Source organism: Rattus norvegicus, chromosome 15 (genome assembly GCF_036323735.1).
Source record: "Rattus norvegicus strain BN/NHsdMcwi chromosome 15, GRCr8, whole genome shotgun sequence".
Classification (NCBI taxonomy): domain Eukaryota; kingdom Metazoa; phylum Chordata; class Mammalia; order Rodentia; family Muridae; genus Rattus; species Rattus norvegicus.
Window position 1 is genome coordinate 80,927,236 of NC_086033.1, and position 24,691 is coordinate 80,951,926.

Genomic DNA, 24,691 nt, shown 5'->3' on the forward strand with positions numbered 1-24,691 from the left:
ATTGTGAAGCAGTAGATCTACTCTGCAAAAGAGTATGATGATGGTTCCTTAGAAAACCATTTCTATGATTACTGTATTATTCACTAAGTGAATTCCAGAGAAAAATACACTCATATAGACAATGAAAGGATTTATATTAATACATCTAGCTACTTTATTCATAGGAACTGTAAATAGAAACATCCTAAATGACCTCCAAAAGGTAGATTGCTAAAGTGTTCTTAAGGCCTAACACTATGGGCTAACTCTTCAGCAATACAAGGGAATGAACCAATTCAAAGAATCTAAAGGATGTCTTGGTTAAAGCAAATACATTTATTATATGACAGCCTGCTTTCAGGCCAGCAGTATTGATAATTTTAAAGCATTCCAGACCACCAGAAAATATCCAAACCAGCCCTTTCATGAACAGCAAATAATAATACCTAACACCATTTACTATATTTTCTCATCACCTATAATATAGAGTAGAAAAAGTTTATTCTACTCAATGTATCATATTTACTGAATTATATTCCTGCAAGAGTGTACCTTGTATGATGCCCTATTTTTAAACTCTATTTCCAGAAGCCTTGAATCTGAAAATTATTCTCTGAGCTAGTCAGAGCCTATCATTTTGTTTCTGTTTACCCTGCACCAATTTTACTATTCAAGTTTACAGATACCCCAAGAAAATTCCTGAACTTACTGCCTCAATATCTTTGCTTATCCTGATCTCCTGGGTATAAGAAAGACTTCCAAGTAGAGCCAGATTCCTTCTATGGATGCAAGGTTGGTTCAATATACAGATATCCATGAACACAATCCACTATAAAAACAAAGAAAAAAGTCACATGATCATATCTTTAGATGCCAAAAAAAGCATTTGATAAAATTTAGCAGTCCTTCATGTTAAAAGTATTGGAGAGATCAGGAAGTCAAGGTTCATACCTAAACATAATTAAAACAATTTACGGCAAAACCAAGAGTCAATATCAAATTAGATGGAGAAATACTTGAAGCAATCCCACTAAAATTGAGGACAAGACAAGGATGCCCGCTCTCCCCATATCTATTCAATATAGTATTCGAAGTTCTAACTAGACAATAAGACAGCAAAAGGAGATCAAAGGGATACAAATTGGTGAGGAAGAAGTAAAAGTATCACCATTTTCAAATGATATGATAGTATACACAATTGACCCAAAAATTTTACTAGGGAACTTCTCCAGCTGATAAACAACTTCAGCAAAGTGGCTGGATATAAAATTAACTCAAATAAATCAGTAGTTATCCTTTATACAAATGATAAACAGATTGAGAAAGAAATTAGGGGAAAAAAACCTCCGTTCACAATAGCCACAAATAATATAAAATATCTTGGGATAACTCTAACGAAATAAGTGAAAGATCGGTATGACAATAACTTCAAGTATTTCAAGAAAGAAATTGAAGATCTCAGAAAATGGAGAGATCTCTCATGCTCATGGATTGGCAGAATTAACATAGTAAAGATGGTCTTCCAACCAAAGACAATCTATAGATTCAATGCCGTTCTCGTCAAAATTCCAATGCAATTCTTCAAAGACATGAAAAGAGCAAAGCTCAAATTCATCTGGATAGGCAAAAAAACAGAATAGTGAAAACAATTCTTAGCAATAAAAGAACTGCTGGGGGAATCACCATCCCTGACCTCAACCAATAGTGATAAGAACTGCATGTTATTGGTACAGAGACAGACACATCGAACAATGGAATGGAATTGAAGACCCAGAATTAAAACGACACACTTATGCACACTTGATCTTTGACAAAGAAGCAAAAACATATACAATGGGAAAAAAGAACGCATCTTCAATAAATGGTTCTGGTCTAACTAGCGGTCTGTATGTAGAAAAGTAAAAACAGATCCATATTTGTCACCTTAGAATCTCAAGTCCAGGTGGATCAAGGTTCTCAACATAAAACCTACTGGGAAAATGTAGGGTTTTTTGTTTGTTTGTTTGTTTGTTTCTTTGTTTTGTTTTGATTTTTGTGGGTTTTTGTTTGTTTTTGTTTTTGATTACTGTTCCTACTCGGTGATATTGCTGTTTACTTCAGATTACTGTAACATTTATAATATCACTGAATTTTAGAGAATTGTATGAATAAAAGCATTTTCAAAAGGAATATCTCATATGGACACTCTAATTGTGGAGAATCTCCAACCCACTGGTAATTTTCTCCGAAGTGTATGCGTACTCTTGGCTTTGTCTTGGCTGTTTTTGACTTCTAATCCCTGCTTTGGTTCACAGAGCGTTCTAGGCTTAGTTCAGAGACAGGAATGCTGATAATGGGAGACAGAAGCTAGTCAAATTGAACAGGGACTGTATTTACATTTGATTTATATTCACTCCCTAATTCTGAATTTTAGGTTACCTCTATAGATGGGAAAATGATGTGGGTTCTATAAGCCAAATAAGAGAAACCTATTTTGCTTGAAACACTTAGTTTTTGTTTCCTGGAAGTTTGTGAACATAGAGAAACAATGCCTATTTCATGGGTGAGTTTTCCAAGGTAAGAAAATATGGGATTTACTGATCTGACCAAGATACAGTTTCCTGCATAGTGAGAATGCTTTAGTATTCTCGGATTTGTCAAAACAAGCACATCTCACCGCTCACTGTTAGTATATGTGCCATAGATATATTAGTGAATGAATGGTAACTATGCCCAATACTGACACTCAGCAGACACAGAGGACTCAGGCAAAATGGAAATGTATGTGACTGGTTCGATAAGGTACAACAGTTGAAAGACCAACCCCCACCCCCACTGACTTTCGTGTCCCTCAAACTCTAATACACCTTGAGATAGCTTGAAGGTTATCAACTTGAATTCATCTTGAAGCAACTAAAACTCAGAATTCTAGGTAGACCTATGAGAGATATTTTTAATCATATTATTTGAAGCAGAAAAACCGACCTTAAATCTGGGCCACTGTCTCCGGTGGATGCCCTCTTAAATAAAGAATATGGGAGAAGAAAATGTTGCCTTCTGCCTCTGTTCTTCCTCGCTGTCAAAACCATCTACCTTATTGCTTTGTCTTTTCTTTTATCAATATTAGAACCAGTTTTAGAATTCCAAAGGAGAATGGAGAGCAGAAGCTTCCTGGAAATTCTGCAGGCCTCCCTCCATTGCCAGATAGGGACTACTGAGATATTCAGTCCAGTTGACTGGACAACTACCACATTCTTGTCCTCTCTAGTGTAATATGACATTATTAGGATACTAGAATAACATCCTATGAAACAGCACAACAAGTCCACTTTTAATAATAATAATAATAATAATAATAATAATAATAATAAATATATGCTAGTTTTTATTTTATCAGTTCTATTCCATTAGAGAATAGAAACCTTTTACAATTCTAGATGTTGGTTGGTTAAGAGTTTTCCCCTTCAATGTATTCACCTAAAGATATATCAGGCAGTTAGATGATTTACTTGTAAAAAGCATAAAATTTTATGGATATAGGAAAGTATAAGCCATTCACTATGAATTTACTTGGGTTTAGGATATGCCGATAAATTTATCTGAAAGATGCAGTTCAATCGTGTAGGAAATATTAAACAGTAGTCTCTTCTGTCAAATTCTGTAAGACTTTCATGGCAAAAATTTAAATCCTTTTATCTGTACCACCTTGTTTGACTAATCATTTCATCTCCCTCAACTGGCAAAATCTTATGAAACTATGTTAATTTCCCCACCCAGTAAAACATTTGTTTGCACATACTACATAGGAACCTTTGTTACTTTATGGGTTCTTCTTTCTTTCACCCTTTTGCTAGTGTCTTGAAGCAAAATATTTATTCCTTTGTCCTCTACCATAGAGGTATGACACTTGAAATCAAGTTTCTCATTCTGTCTAGCCCTTCCTCTGAGTACCACCTGTAAATGCCTCTTTTCTTTCCTTATAGCAATAATTTCTAATTTTCTGGCTGCCTCTCGTTCTCTGGCTTGTTTTGTTCTCACCTGTGTCTAGCTTGTTCTTTCTGCATCCTACTTCTGTAAAACTACATCCACACACGTCACCTTCTCTCCCTGTGCTATGGTTTTTCCCATCCTGGTCTTCCCTCATCACATTCCTCCCATTGTCTCCAAGAAGATGTTCCTACCCCCATCTCCCCTACCCCCCCCCCAGACCTCCCCACTCCCTGTGGTCTCAAGTCTCTCAAGGGTTAGGCTCATCTTCCCACACTGAGGCCACAACAGGAAGTCTTCTGCTGTATGTGTGTCAGGGACCTGGGACCAGTTGGTGTATGATATATGGTTATGGTTGGTGGCTCAGTGTGTGAGAGATCCTAGAGGTCTGTGTAACTTGAGACTGCTGATCTTCCTATGAGATCACCCTCCTCCTCAGGTTCTTCCAACCTTTCCCTAATTTAACCACAGGTGTCTCCAACTTTAGTCCATTGGTTGGGTGTAAGTATCTGCATTGTTTCAGTCAGCTGCTCCTTGGGTATCTAGGAGGACAGCCATGCTAGGGTTCTGCTTGTAACCATACCGCAGAATCAGTAATAGTATCAGGTTTTGTAGCCTCTCCTTGAGATTGATCCCAAGTTGAGCCAGTCAGTGGAACTCCTTTCCCTCAGTATCTTCTCCATTTTTTTGTCCCTATAATTCTTTTAGACAGGAACAATTTGGGGTCAGAGTTTTGACTGTGGAATGGCAGCCCCATCTCTCCAGTTGATGTCCTGTTTTGCTACTGGAAGTGTACTCTACAAGTTCCCTCTTCCCACTGTTGACCATTTACTCTATGGTCCTTCCCTTTCAGTCCTGAGAGTCTCCCATCTATATGATTTCTGGTATTTTCTAGAGGCTCCCTTATCTCCCACAGGAGAGAAGCCCCAAGGGCTAGCAGAATGAATGAAAATAGTTTGCTTCCTTTTAAAAACTAACTTTTCCTTCATTGTTTGGTGTCAAAGGGTTGTACTAAAGGTGTGGCATTCCAGTCAAATTTTACAGACCTAGGAGGTCTTTGGATGTGATCCCTTGCTAGAGCAGACAGGTTGCAGGATGAAAATTTCTCTACAATAAAAGCTTTATTGCATCCCAGGAACTTGATGGCTTGGAGTCATGACTCCTTTGCCTCGTTCCTGGATTTTCTTCTTGTCAATTCTTTAAAAACTAGCCAACCTGACAAAATGATGAGAAGACAGCCCAGCCAAATGGAAAAAGAGGCAGACCGTGTTTGAATATAAACCATGAGTCCTTCCCATCCTGGGATGCTTGCTCTGTCTGTCTGTGAGCACCACACTCTTTTGATCAAGAATAAGTTTGTTTTCTCTCTGTGGAGATAGTTTAATTGTATTGGTGATCTCTTTCTTTGCCACCCTAAAACCATTTCTAACATCACAGACCTGTTTGCTTATGGGGATCACAGTAATAGAGAAGTATCTGATAACTCATCCTATTTTGTAGGATACATAGTGGAAAAACGATGTTACCAAACTTGTCAGCCAAGTTTCCAGAGAGAGAGAGAGAGAGAGAGAGAGAGAGAGAGAGAGAGAGAGAGAGAGAGAGAGAGGAGAGAACTGGAATATGGAGCAGAAGAGCTCCATACTTTGAATCCAATATGAAAAATATTTACTCTTCATGTGGTAAAGGCCTCACTACATTTATGAATTCATTTTAATCTATAATATTTCTAACTATATGTCATTAATGTGGCATTTTAATGGTTACTTTAGGCACTGCATCATATTTGCAAGACGAGTCGAAGTCTTGTTATCTTGACTAATATTTACCAGTGTGACTCGAATACACAAACGATTCTTCCTTTCATTTGACTTCATTCCCTTGATTTTTTTTTCCTCCACATTGGCATCCACAATGTGCTGTTATAAGTTTTGCGCTTTAAGAAATTTGGAGACTCTAAAAAGGTAGATCATGTGTGTGGGGGGAGGGGTAGGTTGTTTCATAGATGGTATGGAACAAAGAAAACCTGAAGAAGCTTCAGAGTTTGGGACTCCTATGAAGGAGGAAGCAGAATGATTGTAGAAGTCAGTGGAGATATAAGATACCTAGACAAAATGGCCCACTAAAGTAACTAAGCAGAAATCATATGGGCTCACAGAGAATGAAGTAGCAAACACAGGGCCTGGATGGATCTGTACCAGGTCCTTTGCATATATGTATGGCTGTTAACTTAGTATTTTCATGGGACTCCGAACTGTGAGACCAAGTGTGTCTCCAACTCTATTGCCTGCTGTTGAAACTTTTTCTCCTATAAATTGTCTTTGGGTCCAGTTATAGTACAAGGGGTTTTGCCCTGTCTTATTTTGTCCTCTCTTGTCCTCCTTGTTGTGGTGCCTTGGAGAATCACACTTTTCTGAAGGGAAATGGGGGAGAGGGCTGTAGGGAGAGGTAGTAGGAGTGGATGAAAGGTCAGAATGTTTTGTCTGAGAGAAGAATGTATTTCCATTAAAAAGAATGAAAGAAAAATAAGGAACCTTTAGAAGGAGGATGCCTCTACAATGGCTACATGTATGGTAAGTGGAACTGGGATCAGACTTACTCATAATTCATAATGCTTATCTCACAACTGCTCTCTCCTTTTCTACAGCAGCAGATCCAATAATCATATTCTATACTGTCACTGTAACTCATATTCTGGTTGCTAACTTAGGTATTCATCAGATATTCATTCCCACGAAGGAACCTGAAATTGTGCAGAAATTCAGTAAGCACAACAGTCTTTAAAATTCCTTAAATGCATCTCATATCCCGCCAATATATCTTATAGCCATGCACCTAGCAATGGAGAGTCAGTCAGGTAGTGTAGCTTAAACAATGAAGAGAAAGTAATTCGTTTGCTTATGTAGTGTGAGCCTAAAGTTCCCGAATATTAGAAGAGTAAATAATGAATGACCAAGAGAAGAAAGCCTATCTACCTTAAGAGGAAAAACAGGCAGAGTCACTGGGCAGAGGGAAAAAAGTGGAGACGTGAGGTCTTCGAAACTTGGCCCCTTGGCATTACTCCCTGACTACCCTGAGTTTCCATCTGCACAGCTTAATTTTTGTAACTGGTTCCTTGGGGTTCTTAACATTTCAGAATTTTGTCTTACTAGAACCAAAGGAGTCCTACCTGATTACTTGTCTAACTCATTTCTAGCTTATAGATAAAATGTAAATAAGGCTATGATTCTACTGTTTATTCATTACCTTGTCACAGAATTAGGATTTAGTAACTTAGGCTGTGTTCGAATCATTTTAGACCATTACTTACACTAGCAGTACATACATGTTGAATAGTAAGACTTAAATATCGTACATTCATTGCCAATCTTCTAAATACATTTGGAATTGGTTTATAACATTGTTTTTGTGTGAGACTGAATGTGTTACTTACCTTTAAAGGGTTTGATCATTGATAAGAAGTTGAAATGCATGAACAAATACCATGAAGAGAATAACAGATGTGCTGGTATATTTATTAGAAAATACATGTATTTACCATTTTAAAATTCTTATCCTTTTGTCACATAATCTTTTGCTATTATCTAGAAGTAAAACTAAAAAGTTACTAGGGAATAACTACCTGGTGTGAAAATGTCTTAGTAAATACTCCAGTAATATCTATTGATTTCCACTATAGTACAAAGGATATGCACATCTTTTGATCTTATCCCTGTAAAATTCCCTATTCCAACAAAATTAGACATTCATTGGGACATTCGATCATTGGACCATTACAGCAGCACAGTACTTTTTGAAGCAGAAAGGCCATATTTGTGAATCTTTTTAATTAATAAATAAATGAGGATTGGTTCATATTTTCTCTACTAATTTTGGATATTAAACAAAAATCTAGGTAACAAGCATGTACACGAGGAAAACTGATACTTTCTACATATTTTTTCAAGGGAGTAAAATACAATTCATTCTATTAAAATCTTTACTTTCTGTATCTTAAAATGCAGCCCAAATGATTTCTATTTGTAAGATTATTCTGGAACAATAACACAGAAAGAAAATCTAAATTACCACAAAACCACTTAGCTTACAGATATTTTTATGACATTTTTAACATAATTCTTACTGGCATAAATAGGTAATGACTAAAGGCAAAATTATTAGTAATGGTTATATACACATGTAGTTTTATTAAGAAAAACTATATTTTGTTAATATTCATGAACTCAGGTCATTCACTTTGACCAAGGAAAAAATGAAATTTTCCATTCTCACATGAATATTTTAGGATCTTCACATAAGTAACAACCCAATATATTTTCAAATAACGATTAAAGTATTTATAGATTGTTAAAGGGTATTATAATTTCAAGTAACTAATGGTATTTTCCTGCTGTTACGGTTGAAAGAAAAGCACAGAGTTAGAGTTACAGATCCGCACTCTCACAGACATGCGAATTATATATTTTGTTGCATCAACATGTCTGCTCTATGTTATTCACCACAAGGCTTTGTAAAATAAGAATCATGGGAATATAAGAAGATAAAGGAAAAAGGTACAAATAACAGCTTCATAAACTGAGAAATGTACATAAATAAATCATGTATATGTGGGCAGTTTGCTTAGCTGGCAAGAAACAAAATATGGAAAATCTGCTTGTTAAACAATAACTACAGAGTGTGCTTTTATGATGTTTTCACCACAGTAATTCATATTAGAGATAGAAGCGGTTGCATGTTAAATAAAATCATTGAGCAAAGCTCCCTGAGCATTGCAAAGAGCTGACTTATGTTGTTTTTCGATGCCTCCCATTAGAAAGTAAATATTCCTTCAAAGTAATGCATCTCAGAAAGTATAATAAAGACAAACGGTAAATAAAGTCACAAGGCGATTTCAGACATTTTTATTAGGAGATTGTTGAAAAGAAAAAGAAAATTAAATACAATAACAGTAAACGTGGTTCTCACATTGAAACCAGGCTCAAATAACTAGGCTACCATAGAAAAATTTCCAATTCTTGCATTATGATGTAAAAACAGATTTTTGTACAGATTTTGTACAACAAAATTCGTAATAACCTTTTTTCATTTTTAGAAAACTTTAAATATATAGATAAAAATAGACAATTTTCATAGGTCCTACATGAAGATGAGTATGTTCTGTTCCGAGGGCTTGCATAGAGCGCAAATATGGTTATAATATAGAACAACTAGACGTTAATATTTGTAAGATTACAAAAGCATGGGAACCATAAAATGGGCACAATTTTACTTGCTTACACCAAAACACAAATTCCTAAACAAACCTGTTTAACTAAAAAGAGGGAAAAATTAAGTTACAAACTTACAATAACATTTTGTGAATTGCAATATTTACAACGGTTAATAAGAGTCTCTTAACATATAGTGGACAGCTTTTGTCTTCAATCCTAAAATTTCCTTTTACGCTGAACCAAACACTAAAGCATTCTCAGAGGTCTTTCGCGTACATATTTTAAAACTATTTACCCCATTTGCCAGGAGCAGAGCAATGGCAAACTCTCCTACCTACGTAAGTTGTAGTCTTAAAAAACAAACAAAAAAAAAAGCAGACTGTTAAAAAGAAAAATTATGACGCCCAACCTTTCCAAAAATCCATCCAATTTTAAGAATCGTAATCATTTAAAGACTGTATGTAGGGAAAAACCAACAAAAATACATGTAAGTAAGAATAGAATCTCTTTTGCTCAAACAACAAAACATGACCATGGAAGAATTATGCTCAGCAAACCGTTTCTACAAAGCAGTTACTAACAATATTTTAAATTAAAATATTACTCCCCTTTAATGCAAGCTAAAAGAACTGTACATATAACCCTTTGCTGTATTAAAAAAATGAACTTAAACAGTTAATAGCAAGTTACAGCCAAGAATTAGTTAGGTTTCAGAACTGCAAGGAAGACTAAAAATTATAGGAGCTCAGTGACATCCATAATAGGACATGTTTTATTCTTAACCAAATAATAATTACCCAATCAAAACTATCCTTAAACACTGGTGCTAGCTTCTTTAGAATGATTATTTTGTTTTTTTATGGTCATAAAAATATTATAATCACAAAACTTCAAAATGACAGGAAATCAAAGTGTAGAGCAACTGCGTGACTTATGTACGTCTTCAGAACGGTTACTCCCAATGTATAAACGCAAAGGTAACTTCAGCATGGGATGAGCTCTGTTTGAAGCTTTACTTCCAGTTATATGCACAGATATGAAAACACATACTGTAACTTTCCAAACGACAGTGAAAAGAACATGTAGACCCACCCACCTCTGAACAGGGTGAGAAGCACTGCACACTTTACCTTCACCACTCAGGGCTACATGGTTTCGGACCAATACACCAAGGGCTTGTTAAGTTTTGTTTTTCAGCAACATTAACATAATATGACATTAACATATAAAAATATCTCTGGTGTTTTGATTTACTGGTCAGCCACAATTCATCCTCTGAAGTGCAGTTTGGGGCACTCACCAGGGATCAATATACAAATAAAAATGGCCGACACAGAGTTCTGATGTCACCAGATGCATAAGATCTCATTCATTAATACTGTGACTCCAGACAAATATTTACATGCCTGCATGCGTTAAAACCAGAAAGACATCTTTCTGACCAACAGGGTGACAAAACATATTTTCTAAAATTTTCATTTCCTAAACGCTAGTATACTACTGCATACATAATCCCTTTCTGTGAGTTTTATGTTTATATATTGTACATGTGACCAACCATTTGGATAAAGAAGCAACATTATTATTTTTAATCCTATATACCGCTACCAGTTTGGAATGAAAACATGTTATATTTTATATATATATTTATATATATATTTTATCTTTAAGAAAAAGAGACCATCAGTGAAACCGTTTGGCTTATATTCAATGCTTCTTTTTCAGATATGCAAAATGTAATTTCATTGAGTCGTTAACATCTGTTTGTTGGTCTTTCAGAAAGTATATGAAAAAGGTCTTCAGGACAAAACCTGCAATTATAGTAGAGTTTAAAATTGCATGTAACAGAATACTCTTACTTCTCTCGTTCCCTCCCACCCCAGAATCCTTTACGCCCCTTAAGAGTTCATCCCATATATTCTTGCTGGTTTCTGTGGGACACAATTCTGTAAGTCTGGGTGAACACTGCTACGAAGTCAGTTGATGTGCTCGGTTACAGAACTGTCAGAAGAGGAAAAGAAAATGGTTCATTCCATTAAGGAGGAAAAGAAAACAAACCAACGCTTGGTCTTCCTCAGACCTGCCTTTAACTCTGTACACAAGTGTCCAGCAGCACAGGAGAGTTAATAAGTGTAAGGAGGTTGATATGTGTACATCTACAAACGTTCTCAGTCTCTGGTGTGAACCACAGGTGAAACAACTCAATGGAGGAAACTTTTCTGCTGTTGTGGAATACTTAAATGACAAAGAGCGTTAACACACAAAATTGAAAGAAGTTCTTTTATACGGACTTTGTTTTTCTCCTGAACTTTCCAACGATGAGTGTCGGCCTCCAGAGTTCTGTAGTAGATGACAGGGTTTCTTCAACACGAAGTGATCAGTACATGACGGTAGTTTTCAAATACAGCCTTCCATCTGAAACAAATGATAAACGTAATTAGTGGCACAGTATTCAAGGGGCAAATGAGGATATAGGACACATGAAATTTGGTATGAAACTCTGGTCTTTATTTTACTTTCATTTGCTCGGGATGTGACGGTTTCCATATATTCTCAAAATTAATTTCATAATTCTGTGATTTTGTAGGATCAAGAAGGATACAGAATTTTTATTTCTCATAAATATATATTTGCTACAATGATATCAGTTCCAGACCACTCAGAAAATAGATAAGAGTATGTGTATATGTGTGTGTGCATTACTGATATGCAAAGCTAGTGACTTTCTGTTGAATGACAATTACTTCCACCAAGCTTGCAGAACCAAATTTTCTGAGAATGCACTCAGGTGTGTCTCTGTCATGAAAGCCAGAGGCTCTGCTCCCTCTCTAGCAGAGTTGTTAAATCTGCTGTGTGATGTAACTATTGTGCACATGTGTTACTGTTTTCATGAAAGCCACCCATGTTATTTTAGCCATCAATAAAGTAGACTTGTTATTTTTTTTATCGAAGTGAGATGAATTGAATAAATATAAGTTAGGATATAAATATATTAATGAAGGTTAAAATATAATTCCTTGGGAAATAAAAAAAATAGTGAAATCTTGGACATATTGTATAAACCATATGAATGAAACAGAAATAAAAATAAGAAATTAATTATCCAGTGCAAAATATAAACAAACCATAAGTACATTTTTTTCGGCTATGTTACACTCTAACCTGTCCTTTCTGTGGGATACATTTCAGATGTCTATGAAGAATTTCTTTCTTTCTTTTTTTTTTATTAACTTGAGTATTTCTTATTTACATTTTGAGTGTTATTCCCTTTCCCGGTTTCCGGGCAAACATCCCCCTCCCCCCTCCCACTCCCCTCCTTTATGGGTGTTCCCCTCCCCATCCTCCCCCCATTGCCGCCCTCCCCCCAACAATCTAGTTCACTGGGGGTTCAGTCTTAGCAGGACCCAGGGCTTCCCCTTCCACTGGTGCTCTTACTAGGCTATTCAAGCTCATACAGCTGCAAGGGTAGGATGATCAAAAAAGTAACCTTTGCAAACCTTGAAAAATACGTATCAGCTTAAATGTGTGCAAAGGGGTGGTTTCTAAACTCAATCCAGAAAGAATTAGGAACAATCTAGAACAGAATGCTAGGAAAGTGTTTCTGCACCTCACTGAAGTGCTGTCCCACAATTCACAGCAGGTTTAGATAGTAATTAGTACAAGGCTTCTTTCAACGGTAAAGCATTTTTTTTATGTCATAGAAATAACGATTTGGCCGAGTTGCATAATTCTGTTGTGGTTTCCATTAGCATGATTCGTAGAAGTAGAGTATTACTTCAATGATGAAACATGTCGGTCCTGTACATCCATGGTAACCAACATCAAGCTCTGTTTTGTCTAGACTAACTCAGCTATGTTTTTATAAACCTGGAACGTTAGTACGTTCTCCATTCAGTTTATCTTTCTCCTTCCTATTCAAATTTTGTAATTTAGAGTGGACTGACTCTCACTTGTCCATCTGTATCCACTACAAAACTTCTCTGAACCTCCAAACTAGTAATTCCAACAGAAACAAATTAGCCATCTGTCTGTTCCTGCCGATGCTAGAAGCAGTTGATTATCGCAGTGCTTGCCTTAGATGTTTTGATGTAGCACATGTTAAGCTTCTTAGAATATTTGCTATGTGGATGTGTGTATGCGCACATGTGGATTTGTGTGCGCGCCCCACCCTTCATGGGTGTACATGGTGGGGCCATCAGTCGACAACTACAGGAGTCAGTCTTCTCCTTCCACCATGTGTGTTAAGGGAAATGAAACCAAATCATCAGGTAAGCACCCTTACATAGCGAGTCATCTCACCAGCCCAAATGTTAAACTTTTGAAGAAGCAATGAGTACGTGATAACAGTAACCAGGATGTTGCAAAGCTTGTATTTAAACATTTAAATAAATTACTACTAAATGTTAAAATGCAAGCCCATATCAACTGTTTTATTTACATGTGTTTGCATGTGTAAGTGAATATATATATGTACATATATATATGTACATATATATATGTATATATATATATATATGCCTCACAGAAGCCATAAGAGGGCATCAGGTCTCTTGGATTTGAAGTTACAGAAGGTTATGAGATGTCTGATTGAGGTGCTAGGAACCAAGTGTCTATCCTATTACAGAACGGGAAGTACTCTTAGTCACTGGAGGGTAAACTCTCCAGTCCTAAGGTTGGCTTGGTGCACCATGCTTTATTCATAACCCCTGGCTAGATAACCTCCTTCAAGTATCCCGCCACCATTATCTATACTATGTTTATGTATTTCTGTGTAACGCAGCCACAGAAAAACCTCTATTCCTGATGCTGAGTAAACTCTACCGAAAGTATTGCAAGATGCACAATTCAAAAGAATAAAAACTTTAATCTCAAAGAAATCAGCAACAGTGATTATTTATCCACAGGGATAACATTTCCCCAGACCCATTAGAGGTTGCTAAGTCTTAAGTGTGGCGGTACATTGAAGAGTAAGGTAGCAGAGATGGCTGTGAAGTGCAGAGATAACACAAAGAAGGATTTGAAAAGGCCTTGTGGAAATTTACTACTTCATGAACTTCACACACACACACACACACACACACACACACACACACACACACACACATTTATATAGAAGAGATTGATTTTCTGTTTTCCTACATGAGAGAGAATGTTTCTCTCTGAAGTTAGAAGTTGACAAATTAAAATCTCATTGACAGATGTTTAAACTTCCTCCCGATTACTGGTCATATTTGTCCTGGAGATCCCCTAAACAATGCAAGCAATTGTGATTGTCACGGGTGGCCTGCCATATTACCATGGTAAGACCCTATTGCTTCAGAGAGTACATACTTTACTGAAACAAGACAGCAAAATTAAGTTGATACGGATCAGGATCCTTCCTTTATAATAGCGCAAAGTTCTCTGCAGGAAGCTGGAGGAATGAAAGTTATCATGACCAATGTGATAAGATATTCCCAAGAATTGAACGTATGAATCACATGGATATATTTCCAGGGCACAAATGTATTGGGTTTATCAACTGTGTTCTGATTGGATTTAAGGCTAGGACCACAGGAGGAAGGGTATGCCTGATGATGGAAAAACTAGCCAAGAACTCATGGCTTGTAGGTCCCAAGGATAAAGTTCTATTATTTTGCTAAATGGACATAGCATCAAATTGTCCTCCTAATTCGACTCTCTAAACACATGGGACAGTGATGCTCTTGAATTTGATCACAGTTCCTGGTTACTGTGTCCAGTATTTAAAACCAAAACTCACAACTGGTAATACTTCACAGGATATGTCCCTGTGAAGCTCAGCTAAAAATGGGACATTTATATGACCCTCTACCCACTCCCACAAGATTCCCAGACCATTCTGGAAGATTAAGCAGGTGAGACTGGAGGATCGGTATATTCTGCATATGATAGTCCCACTCAGCTCATGAACTCACAGCAGCTGTGGGTGCCGGCTCAAGATCTACAGTAGATTGAACCAGCATGAAGTGGGGACGGTACCACAAGCCTCTCACCCCACTAGAAGCTACTGACAGCTGATGGCTTCTGGGGAAAGGAGATGCAGTTTTGTTAAAGGTCACCCGGTAGGTGGACTATGCTCTAGCATATAATCCCACACCCATGAGAATATATATGGGCAGCACAAATAGTACTAGGTTATTAAAATATTTGAAAATAAAAACGGATTTCAGAGCAATTTGGGGACCTGGATTTAGGATGAAGTGAATATGATAAAAATACCTTGAATGAACAAAACAAAATTCTAATTGATAAGAATATTGTTGTCTACACTTCCCTGTAACTAAAAATACAGATATTTGTATTGTTTTACCCAAAAAAGAATCAGAGTTCACGAGGAATCTTAGCGTCTCACACGGTATCACAGAACAACAAATGTGAAAGGCAATGGTCTGAGAGTACTAGGATATAGATTCTGTGTCCATTCCTTTATGTATCCTTTCCTTAATTGAACACTGGAAGAAACTCAGTCTCTGCCTTGCACTCCCCGATCATAGTTCATCCATTTTGTTCTGCTCCAGGGTCCAGGTTTTCCCTTTAGTCTGAGTAGCTTGCAACCCAAACTGGAGATTTTACATTCCAGTTTCAAGAAAGCAAGCCCAGATTTTCCTGTGACACAATGATTATTTGGTTTTGTATGGGAGGTTGATATGACAGGAAAATCACCAGGCTAAACTCTGTGCATGGGAGTACTTAATTAAAAAGTCTGCTCTAATTAAAAGCATTTGGGAGTACGGGTTGAGCGAAACTATTTAAATTACAAATTCCTAATAGTTTCCAAGTTCATTCTGATTTGATAGTGGCAGCCAGAATTTGGTATACAAGAAAGTATCTTGATCACTGAATAGTTTATCACAGGTGTGTATTTTCGTATGCTGCTTCTTATTATGCAGATTTAAATCTACACGTAACAAAATGAAGAAATATTTTAAATATCTTTGTAAAAATGAACTTGATTAAGGTCTTGCTTTTTTTTTTTGTTCTGAAAATTGCACTCACGGTCTTGAAATGCTAGGCAAATGTTCGAACAATCTAACACGAAATCTAGCATGGCCTCAGAGTTTGATACTAATGTTAAAAATCATAAAAACAGACAATATTAAGTTTGTGGATTGTGGTGGTTTGAATATGCTTGCCCCAGTCAGTGTCACAATTAGGATGCATGTCCTTGTTGGAGGAAGTGTGTTATTGTGGAGGCCTTGAGACCCTGCTCCTTGCTGCCTAGAAGCCAGTTTTCTTCTGTTTGTTTATCTTAGAGGCAGTGTCTCATCTGGCCCAGTTGGTCTCAAACTTATTTTTAGTTGAGGATGACCACAAATTTATGATGCACCTGCTTACTCTCTGAGTGCTGACATTACAGGATGTGTCACATGCCCCTGTCTATTTACATGATGTTAAGGCTCAAACCTAGGACTTCACTCAAGTCCTTACCATGGTCCTTCCTCAGGCGAACCTGGCCACCACTTCATTTAAGGATTAACCTGGCCACCATTTCATTTAATGCGTCCTGAGTCTGCAAATGGGCTCAAGGCTGGAGATTGATTCACTGGCTAAAATTGCCTTTTGCCTTGATCCAATGCAACCTTCCTATCTATTTCATGCCTAGAAACACCATCACTGATTAGCCAGTACCAAAGGTCCATACAAGTTATGCCATTTTAAAATTCACCTCACTTATGCTTACCATGATGGATTAAGTCATTGTGAACATTGTCTGTTTGCTCTGCCTATTGTAATAACTATGATCACCTTGCCTCTGGTGATTTAATACTGGCACCTGGCCCCTGCTACCTCGGGACCCACTCAAAACCATTACATTTAATTTATTTATTTGAGCTGCAGCCTCTCCAACCTTAATGTCTGGCACAAGGAAAAACTCTTCAAATATGCCGGTGCCCCCTCACCATTTTGCATGTTACAGGATTTAGGAAGAGCATGTCTTCCTAGCCTTCTCATTGTGGAGGATTAGGTTTTGCACAGTGTACCCACTCTAGCATTGCAATTTCCCTGAGCCTTAAAGTCCCCTCATCAACACTTAGCCAAGGATTATCAGGTACCTTCTACTCCTTTTCAGTAGGCCATTTCTGATAAGCACCAGTCAGCCATACAAACCAACTTCTGACTCTGTTTTTTTTTTTTTTTCACTATGGAAGCTTACATAGTAAAACCAGAAACTTTATTCAGATATAAATTAAGCCGAGTTTTGTGTTCTTTCCATCATTATTTCACACCCTTAAAATCCATTCCCACACATATTCTCCAAAGTTCTTCTTCAATAAATTAGCAAACTCATTAGGTTTCTTAGTAGTATAGTATACTTCCTCATGGACTACTTATTTACATCCTCTCTAGGGGCCTGAGTCTGGTTATGAGAGCACCTAATATTTAGTACTGTGAGAAGCCATTGATGAAGGTCCAAACTCAGGTACACTTGACAGACTAGGACTGCATGCAAAGAGTTTGAGGCTTGGCACCAGGGAGAGAGCCTATGAGAAGCTATTGGTGAAGCCTAGTTACAGCCGAAGACCCCATTGTATTGGAGCTATCAGTACCAAGTGATCGCCACCAAGCACAGCAGCAGCAGCAGCGGAGTGGAAACAGCCAGAGCCTAGAGTGCTACAGGGGGCAGAGCTCAAGAAGTAACCAAGACCTTTTGAGAAGCCCACAGCATCGAGTGTGAATCCCAGACATTGGAACAGAAAGCTTTAACATTAAAGTTGCCTTGGAGACCCAAGATATTACAGATGTCAGAGCAATGCATACCTGCTGAGAAATCTAGCAGGGAGTGGGGTCAGCCCAAGAGAAAGAAATTTCTTTTAGTCAACAAAGATGAAAGGAATTGGAGATCTGAAGAGCGCTTTGACGTCAGACAAGGAGATGCAGAGTTTGGAATTTATCCAGCTGGATTTTGGTCTTGCTTTGGTCCAGAATTTCCTCACTATGACATTTTGGAATGGTAATATATACTCTGTGATGTCGGAGGTATGTGATCTGCGTTTGATCTTGATTTTATAGATTACAGCTAAATGATTTGATGAACATCAAGTAAGACTCAACTTTAGACTTTTAACGTTGTTGAAACTGTTACAGACTGTGGGATTTTTGAAGTTGGACTAAATGTAGTTGGCATTATGCAGTGGCTATGTGTGGCCCTCATAGAATCATGAGTTTGAACAAGCCAATCAGGGCCATAGAGTGGAATGTCATGGTTCAAATATGCTTGGCCCGTGGAGTGGTACTATTGGTAGGTGTGTCACTGTGGGAATGGGCTCTAAGACCCTCATTCTAGCTACCTGGAAGTCAGTCTTCTCCTAATGGCCTTCAGATGAAGATGTAGACCTCTCAGTTCCTTCCTCACTATGCCTGCCTGGATGCTGCCACATTCCCATCTTGATGATACTGGATTGAACCTCTGAACCTGTAAGCCAGCACCAATTAAACATTGTCCTTATAAGAGTTTCCTCGGTCATGGTATCTCTTCACAGCAATGAAACCCTAACAAAACATGTATTTTATATAAGATTAGTTTTTATGAATAAGGTGTGAGCAAAAGGAGATCTGTTGTTTTGTGCTTGAAAAGTAAGTTTAGTTTTGGGCCTATAATCTCTAATGATATAAAACATTACTATTTAATGAAATAAGTTTTATAAATGTAGTAATGTATCATTCTCTTAATCACATAGTTTAACATAATTTCATCACAAAAGATAACATGTATTGAGCTAGAGAGATGGCTCGGAGATTAAAAGCACTGACTGATCTCCCAGAGGTCCTAAGTTCAATTCCCAGCAACCATATGGTGGCTCAAGACCATCTGCAATGGGATACAATGCCTTCTTCTGGTGAGTCTAAAGACAACTACAGCTTATATACTCATATACATGAAATGAATAAATCCTTTTTTTAAAGATAACATGTAAATGACAACAATCTCAAATTGTTTTATTAGGTCTTAAGAGAATGTCATTTGCCTTTGGAATGAATATTAGTACAAGAAGAGAATTATAAAAAAGTATCATAAAACATAGGAGAGGACGTTTTAGGTTTAAATAGAGATCCCCAACCAACATCTACAAGGATTTCTTACCTACCTACCTTCTGCATAAAGGCCTTGAAAACTGTATGTCTTATGATGAAGTAGCTTTATTAAAAATTGCATCTATGTACTCAAAACCTATATCAGACACATGTAATCTGACAAAGATTGCAGCTGTAACAAAACAGTTGTATGCACACATGCTCTTTACTATCCTGGAGTAGAAGAAAATATTAACACAGAAGAAAGCAAACACATGAAATCATATATCTAGAAAGTTTAATATTTACCTAAAGAATATGAGGTTAATATAAAATATGTTAGCCTGAATCTTGTTTCAACATAATGTCTTAATCACGTGAAGCAAAGGAAACCAAAACAAGCGATGAAAACAAATGTTAATGATTCATGTGATATTTGATAAGACAACGAAAGGAAGTCAAAATAAAAGCAAACAAACAGGAACAGATGGGAAGGATCTTTGTCAAGCCATAACCTCTCTTCTAAACCCCCAAAGGAAGAGGCTAATTAAAGAAAATATTGTTTCTTGCTTTTTTATAATTTTATATTTAGAGTAAGAACATTCTGCTACCGCTAAAGCAAAGAAGCAGAGACACAAAGTCTACATTGAACATGAGAAATATTTTAAGAGAGACTGATGTTCAGCACAAGCCAGTTTATAGGAGGATCCTGAGTAAACATAATTTCTTCTCATGAAATGCAGATAGCAAGAGTGCAAGTGATTTCCAGATGTTTGAATACTAATATAGCTGAGGTTATGTCCCAGTATAATTAAAAAGTAAAAACTGAACAATGTTGCAACCATTTTAAATTTTTTTAAATTAAAACTTATATCTAAGGAATCAGAAGCCCAGAGAACTGGATCACATTTGAGCAGAACAAATGCTTGCTTGTATGCTTTTCACAAGACCAAATGGGACTAGTCTAGCAAACAGGTATAGACTAAAGCCCATAGATAGCTCACTATGCTTGTGTAATCTCAATATACTAGTAGAAGTAGTTAACATATTATCTGACAGACTAATGTGGTACACAGTGTACACATAGTTGAAATCAAAATAAATTAAATTTATTACTAAGCTAGCATGTAAATAATGTATTTTATTATTTATTATTTAAGAAGCCAAGATCTTGGGAGTTTATTTACTGTTCATCTTTCACATGAAAAAGTCTTTCTAGCACACTTTACCATCCAGCTACCTTCAGACTCTCACATGTAGCATAAGAATGCAAATTACCATTGAAGAAAGTATTCATGTACTTTTTAGGAAGAAAATGTATGAAAGAACATGCAGGCTAGTTTACAGAAGGCCAAAAGCTGTAGTTAATAGGCTGATGAGAAAATATCTTTAGACACACAGTGAAGAAGAGACTGTCGTTTCTATAAAGAGACTCAAGATAAGCCTAAGTAGCAAGCAGATATCAAAACACTGACAGTTTGGGGTTGGGTATTTAGCTCAGCGGTAGAGCGCTTGCCTAGTAAGTGCAAGGCCATGGGTTCAGTCCCCAGCTCCGGAAAAAAAACACTGACAGTTTAATTCTCTGAAGTGGGTGGATCTAGACCTAAGGATCCTCTTGGACCAAGAAGATCTGGTATTGACATCATCCTATATGGAAAACTAAACAGATACATCAGCAACAAAATGTGAGTGGGAAAATGTGTAAAGAAGGCATGTTAATGAAGATTATTAGACACAGAGGATCTGAAATTCTTTTCTCAGGTTCAGTCTAGGGCAACACACCCTCCAAAATCATCAAGCCAAGTCCAGGTATGACGATTCTGCTTACAATTGATCTTGCCTTAGAGACCAAGCTCACTGTTAGGCACGCTGACACTCTCTTTGGGCAAACAGAAATTCATTTTCAAAGTAAAGATAATTCTAGTTTATTAAACATTAAAAGCATTATACAAAATAGAGAATAATCTTTCTCTGTAGTTCTATGTGATTATAGTTTCCCTAAAATCATATTACCATGGTGGTGATGATGATGACAACGATGATGATGATGACTATGACAATTTTTTCACAATCTATACATATGTACAGGAATAAATGTGCAATTCTACACTTGATATTTTACTATTTAAAGAAAGTTCTGTGAGAATTGTCTTAACATCAATGGCTAGCCTGTGCACACATATACCATGTTTCAAGTCGATATGTAATTTCATTAGAACTTAAATAATTTTATAACTACTATCAAAGGTTTGAATAATTTTTACTATCAGACATCTTCACTCCATCAACTAATTCAATGCTTAAAATTAATGAAAGTCTGGTTGGAAATTCATTAGAGCAGATAAAATTCATTAAGATCTTGTATATTTCTATTACATCAGGCATTGCCTATCACCTAAAATGTTCTCAATAAAAATATGAGAGCCAACCTTTAACACAAAATAAAGACCAACCTTGTATGCCTGTGTAGGTAATACCCTGAAAGAACACAATTTCACATGGGTCACTTTACTGGCAAAGAAATCAAATTTTAAGACTAATAATAAAGAATCATCAAATTCAAAATAAGCAACATTGTAGTAAAAGAAGAGACCATGTTATTCACAACTACACATTTTCATATTTTAAAGCTAAGAAACTGTTCAGGATTAAAAAGACTGAAGAGATATAATGACTTTTAATATATTAAAGAAGTGATCTTTGTTTAGATTCCTCAATGTAAAAATGAAATGCAGTAAAGAACATGATTGAGGCAGATGGCAAGGGAATAGTTTGGGTGGCAGACAAAATAAAAATGTGGCGTTGTTGTAATAGTTACAAATGGAACAATAGACTGCACTTGACTACTGGTGAGAAATGCTCCCTGAAAACAGGAGGGACAAGTTTAGCAAGCAAAGAACTATAGATATATCTTACTCTTGAATATCTTAACATTATCAGAGTGAGAAAAATGATAAAGCACACATATTCAAAATATTAATCATGCCCCGACCTTGGTAGTTTATATGTGGCAATGTCTATGAAACTTCAACCTTCCTTTGCAAGTTTAGATTTATAAAAGAAGCTTCCCATTTTAATTTTAGCTGACACAGAAAACATTGTTAGGAAGCCAGACAATGTTTCATACATATATATACTGCACAAGGCTTCCACTGAATAACGTTTTAAATAGGTTAAACACATGCATCCTGCCAAATTTTTACTATTTATGTTCGAAATGGAATTTCAAGACTATATTACTTCACCATAGAATTACAATATTAATCTGATACACACAATATCGAATATTAATTAGTAATTAGGCGAAGATGTGATTTCTCTACAACCATATACATTGTTTCACTTATTATACGGACAGTATCTCCATGTTAAATATTTTATCTGCTTAACAATAATATGTTTTAGAAATCCTATTCAAGTATTGTATAGAAAAACGAGTGGTTAGTGATTCTCTTAATAGAGCTATTTAAAGAAACCTTGTTGAGGTGTTAGGGCATCGACTTATGTTGGAGTCTGGTCTACCGTTTGATAACCATGTAATGGTAAACTTATTCCTGTGAAGTTATGATATCTGCTTAGCTTGATGACTACTTCAATACTAAGAACTACATATGCTTTTGTATATCTGTTGTTAAAAATCTCTGGTTTATTATGCTTGAAACAAATATTTAAATACCTTTAAAATGTCTATTTCAAATAGGGGGAGATACCCCATGCTCATGGATTAGCAGAATTAGCATAGTAAAAATGGCCATCTTACCAAAGATAATCTACAGATTCAGTGCAATCCCTGTCAACATCCAAACACAATTCTTCAAAGCACGGAAAGAGCAATTCTCAAATTCATCTTGAAATGCAAAAAACCCAGAATAGTGAAAACAATTCTTAATAAAATAATTGCTGTGGAATCAGCATCCCTGACCTCAAGCTCTACTACAGAGCCATAGTGATAAAATGTGCATGGTATTGGTACAGAGACAGACACATTGTTCAATGGAATAAATGAAAGACCCAAAATAATACCACACACTTACACACACTTGATCTTTGACAAAGAAGCCAAAAATACACAAGGGAATAAATGCATCTTCATTAAATGGTGCTAGTCTAACTGGCTGTCTGTATGTAGAAAAATGAAATTAGAACCATATTTGAACAAAGCTCAAGTCGAAGTGGAACAAGGGCCTCAACATAAAACCAGGTATACTGAATCTAATAGAAGAGAACGTGTGAAAGAGCCTTGAACTCATTGGCACAGAGGGAAATTTCCTAAACAGATCTCCAGTGGCTCATGTTCTAAGATCAAGAATTGATAAATGGGACCTCATGAAACTGGAAAGCTTCTGTAAGGCAGAGGATATAGTCAATAAGACAAATCAGCAACCTACAGATTAGAAAAAAAACTTTACTAACCCCACATTCGATAGAGGGCTAATATCCAAAATATACAAAGAATTCAAGAAGCTAACCACCAAAAACAACAGACAACCTAAGCAAAAAAATGGGGTATAGAAATAAACAGAGAATTCACAACAGAGGAATATCTAATGGCAGAGAAGCACTTTAAGAAATGTTCAAAGTCCTTAGTGATCAGGGAAATGCAAATCAAAATGACACTGAGATTCTACCTTACACCAATCAGAATGGCTGAGATCAAAACCTCAGGTGACAATACATGTTGGTGAGGATGTGGAGAAGGAGGAACACTCCTCTATTGCTGGTGAGATTGCAAACTGGTACAACCACTCTGGGAATTAATTTGGATGTTCCTCAGATAATTAGAAATAGACCTACCTAAAGACCCAGCAATACCACTCTTGGGAATATACCCAAAAGATGTCCCACCATGCCACAGAGGACATGTTCATAGCGGCCTTATTTGTGATAGTCAGAAGCTGGAAACAACCCAGATATCCCACAAAAGGAGAATGGATACAGAAAATCTGGTGCATTCACACAATGGAATAATACTCAGCTACTATGAGGACATCCTGAGTTTTGCAGGGAAATGGTTGGAACTAGAAAATATCCTGAGTGAGGTAACTCAGACCCAAAAGGATATGCATGGTATATACTAATAGGTCTGTATTAGTCAAAGAAAAAGTACAGACTCCCCAAGATACAGTCCATAGAACTCAAAAGTTCAGCAAGCTGAAGTGCCCAAGTGAGGACACCTCAGGCACACTTGGGAGGGAGAAGAAAGCAGTCACAAGTGGGAAAGGGGTACCTGGGAGGAAAAGGAGACCCAGAGGTACCTGGGAGGGAAAGGAAACTGGGGAATGGAGAACATGATACGGTGTTGGGTGGGGGAAAAGGACTGAAGCCCTGAGCACAAGCAGAAAGAATGGAAACAGGCAACCTCAGGAGGCAGGAGGTTGGGGGGATCCTCCAGAATGTACCAGAGATGAGAGACTCTCAGGAATCAAAGGGAGGAACCTTAGATGCGATGTCCTACAGTGGGGAGAATGAATTTGTAAAGCCCTCCTCCAGCAGGAAAATAAGGC

At 36.8% G+C, this 24,691-nt stretch overlaps 1 protein-coding gene across 3 annotated transcripts in view; it reads right to left on the bottom strand.

The window, feature by feature from the left end:
- Nucleotides 1-8,827: 8,827 nt before the first annotated feature.
- The window catches only part of Dach1 (dachshund family transcription factor 1), a 381,684-nt gene continuing 365,820 nt past the window's right edge, over nucleotides 8,828-24,691 (bottom strand). For all 3 annotated transcript variants that reach the window (XM_039093964.2, NM_001427593.1, XM_063274321.1), the window contains one exon: nucleotides 8,828-11,567. In XM_039093964.2, the coding sequence (XP_038949892.1) occupies nucleotides 11,530-11,567 (38 nt within the window). In that variant the 3' untranslated portion in view covers nucleotides 8,828-11,529. The remainder of the gene's footprint in view (nucleotides 11,568-24,691) is intronic.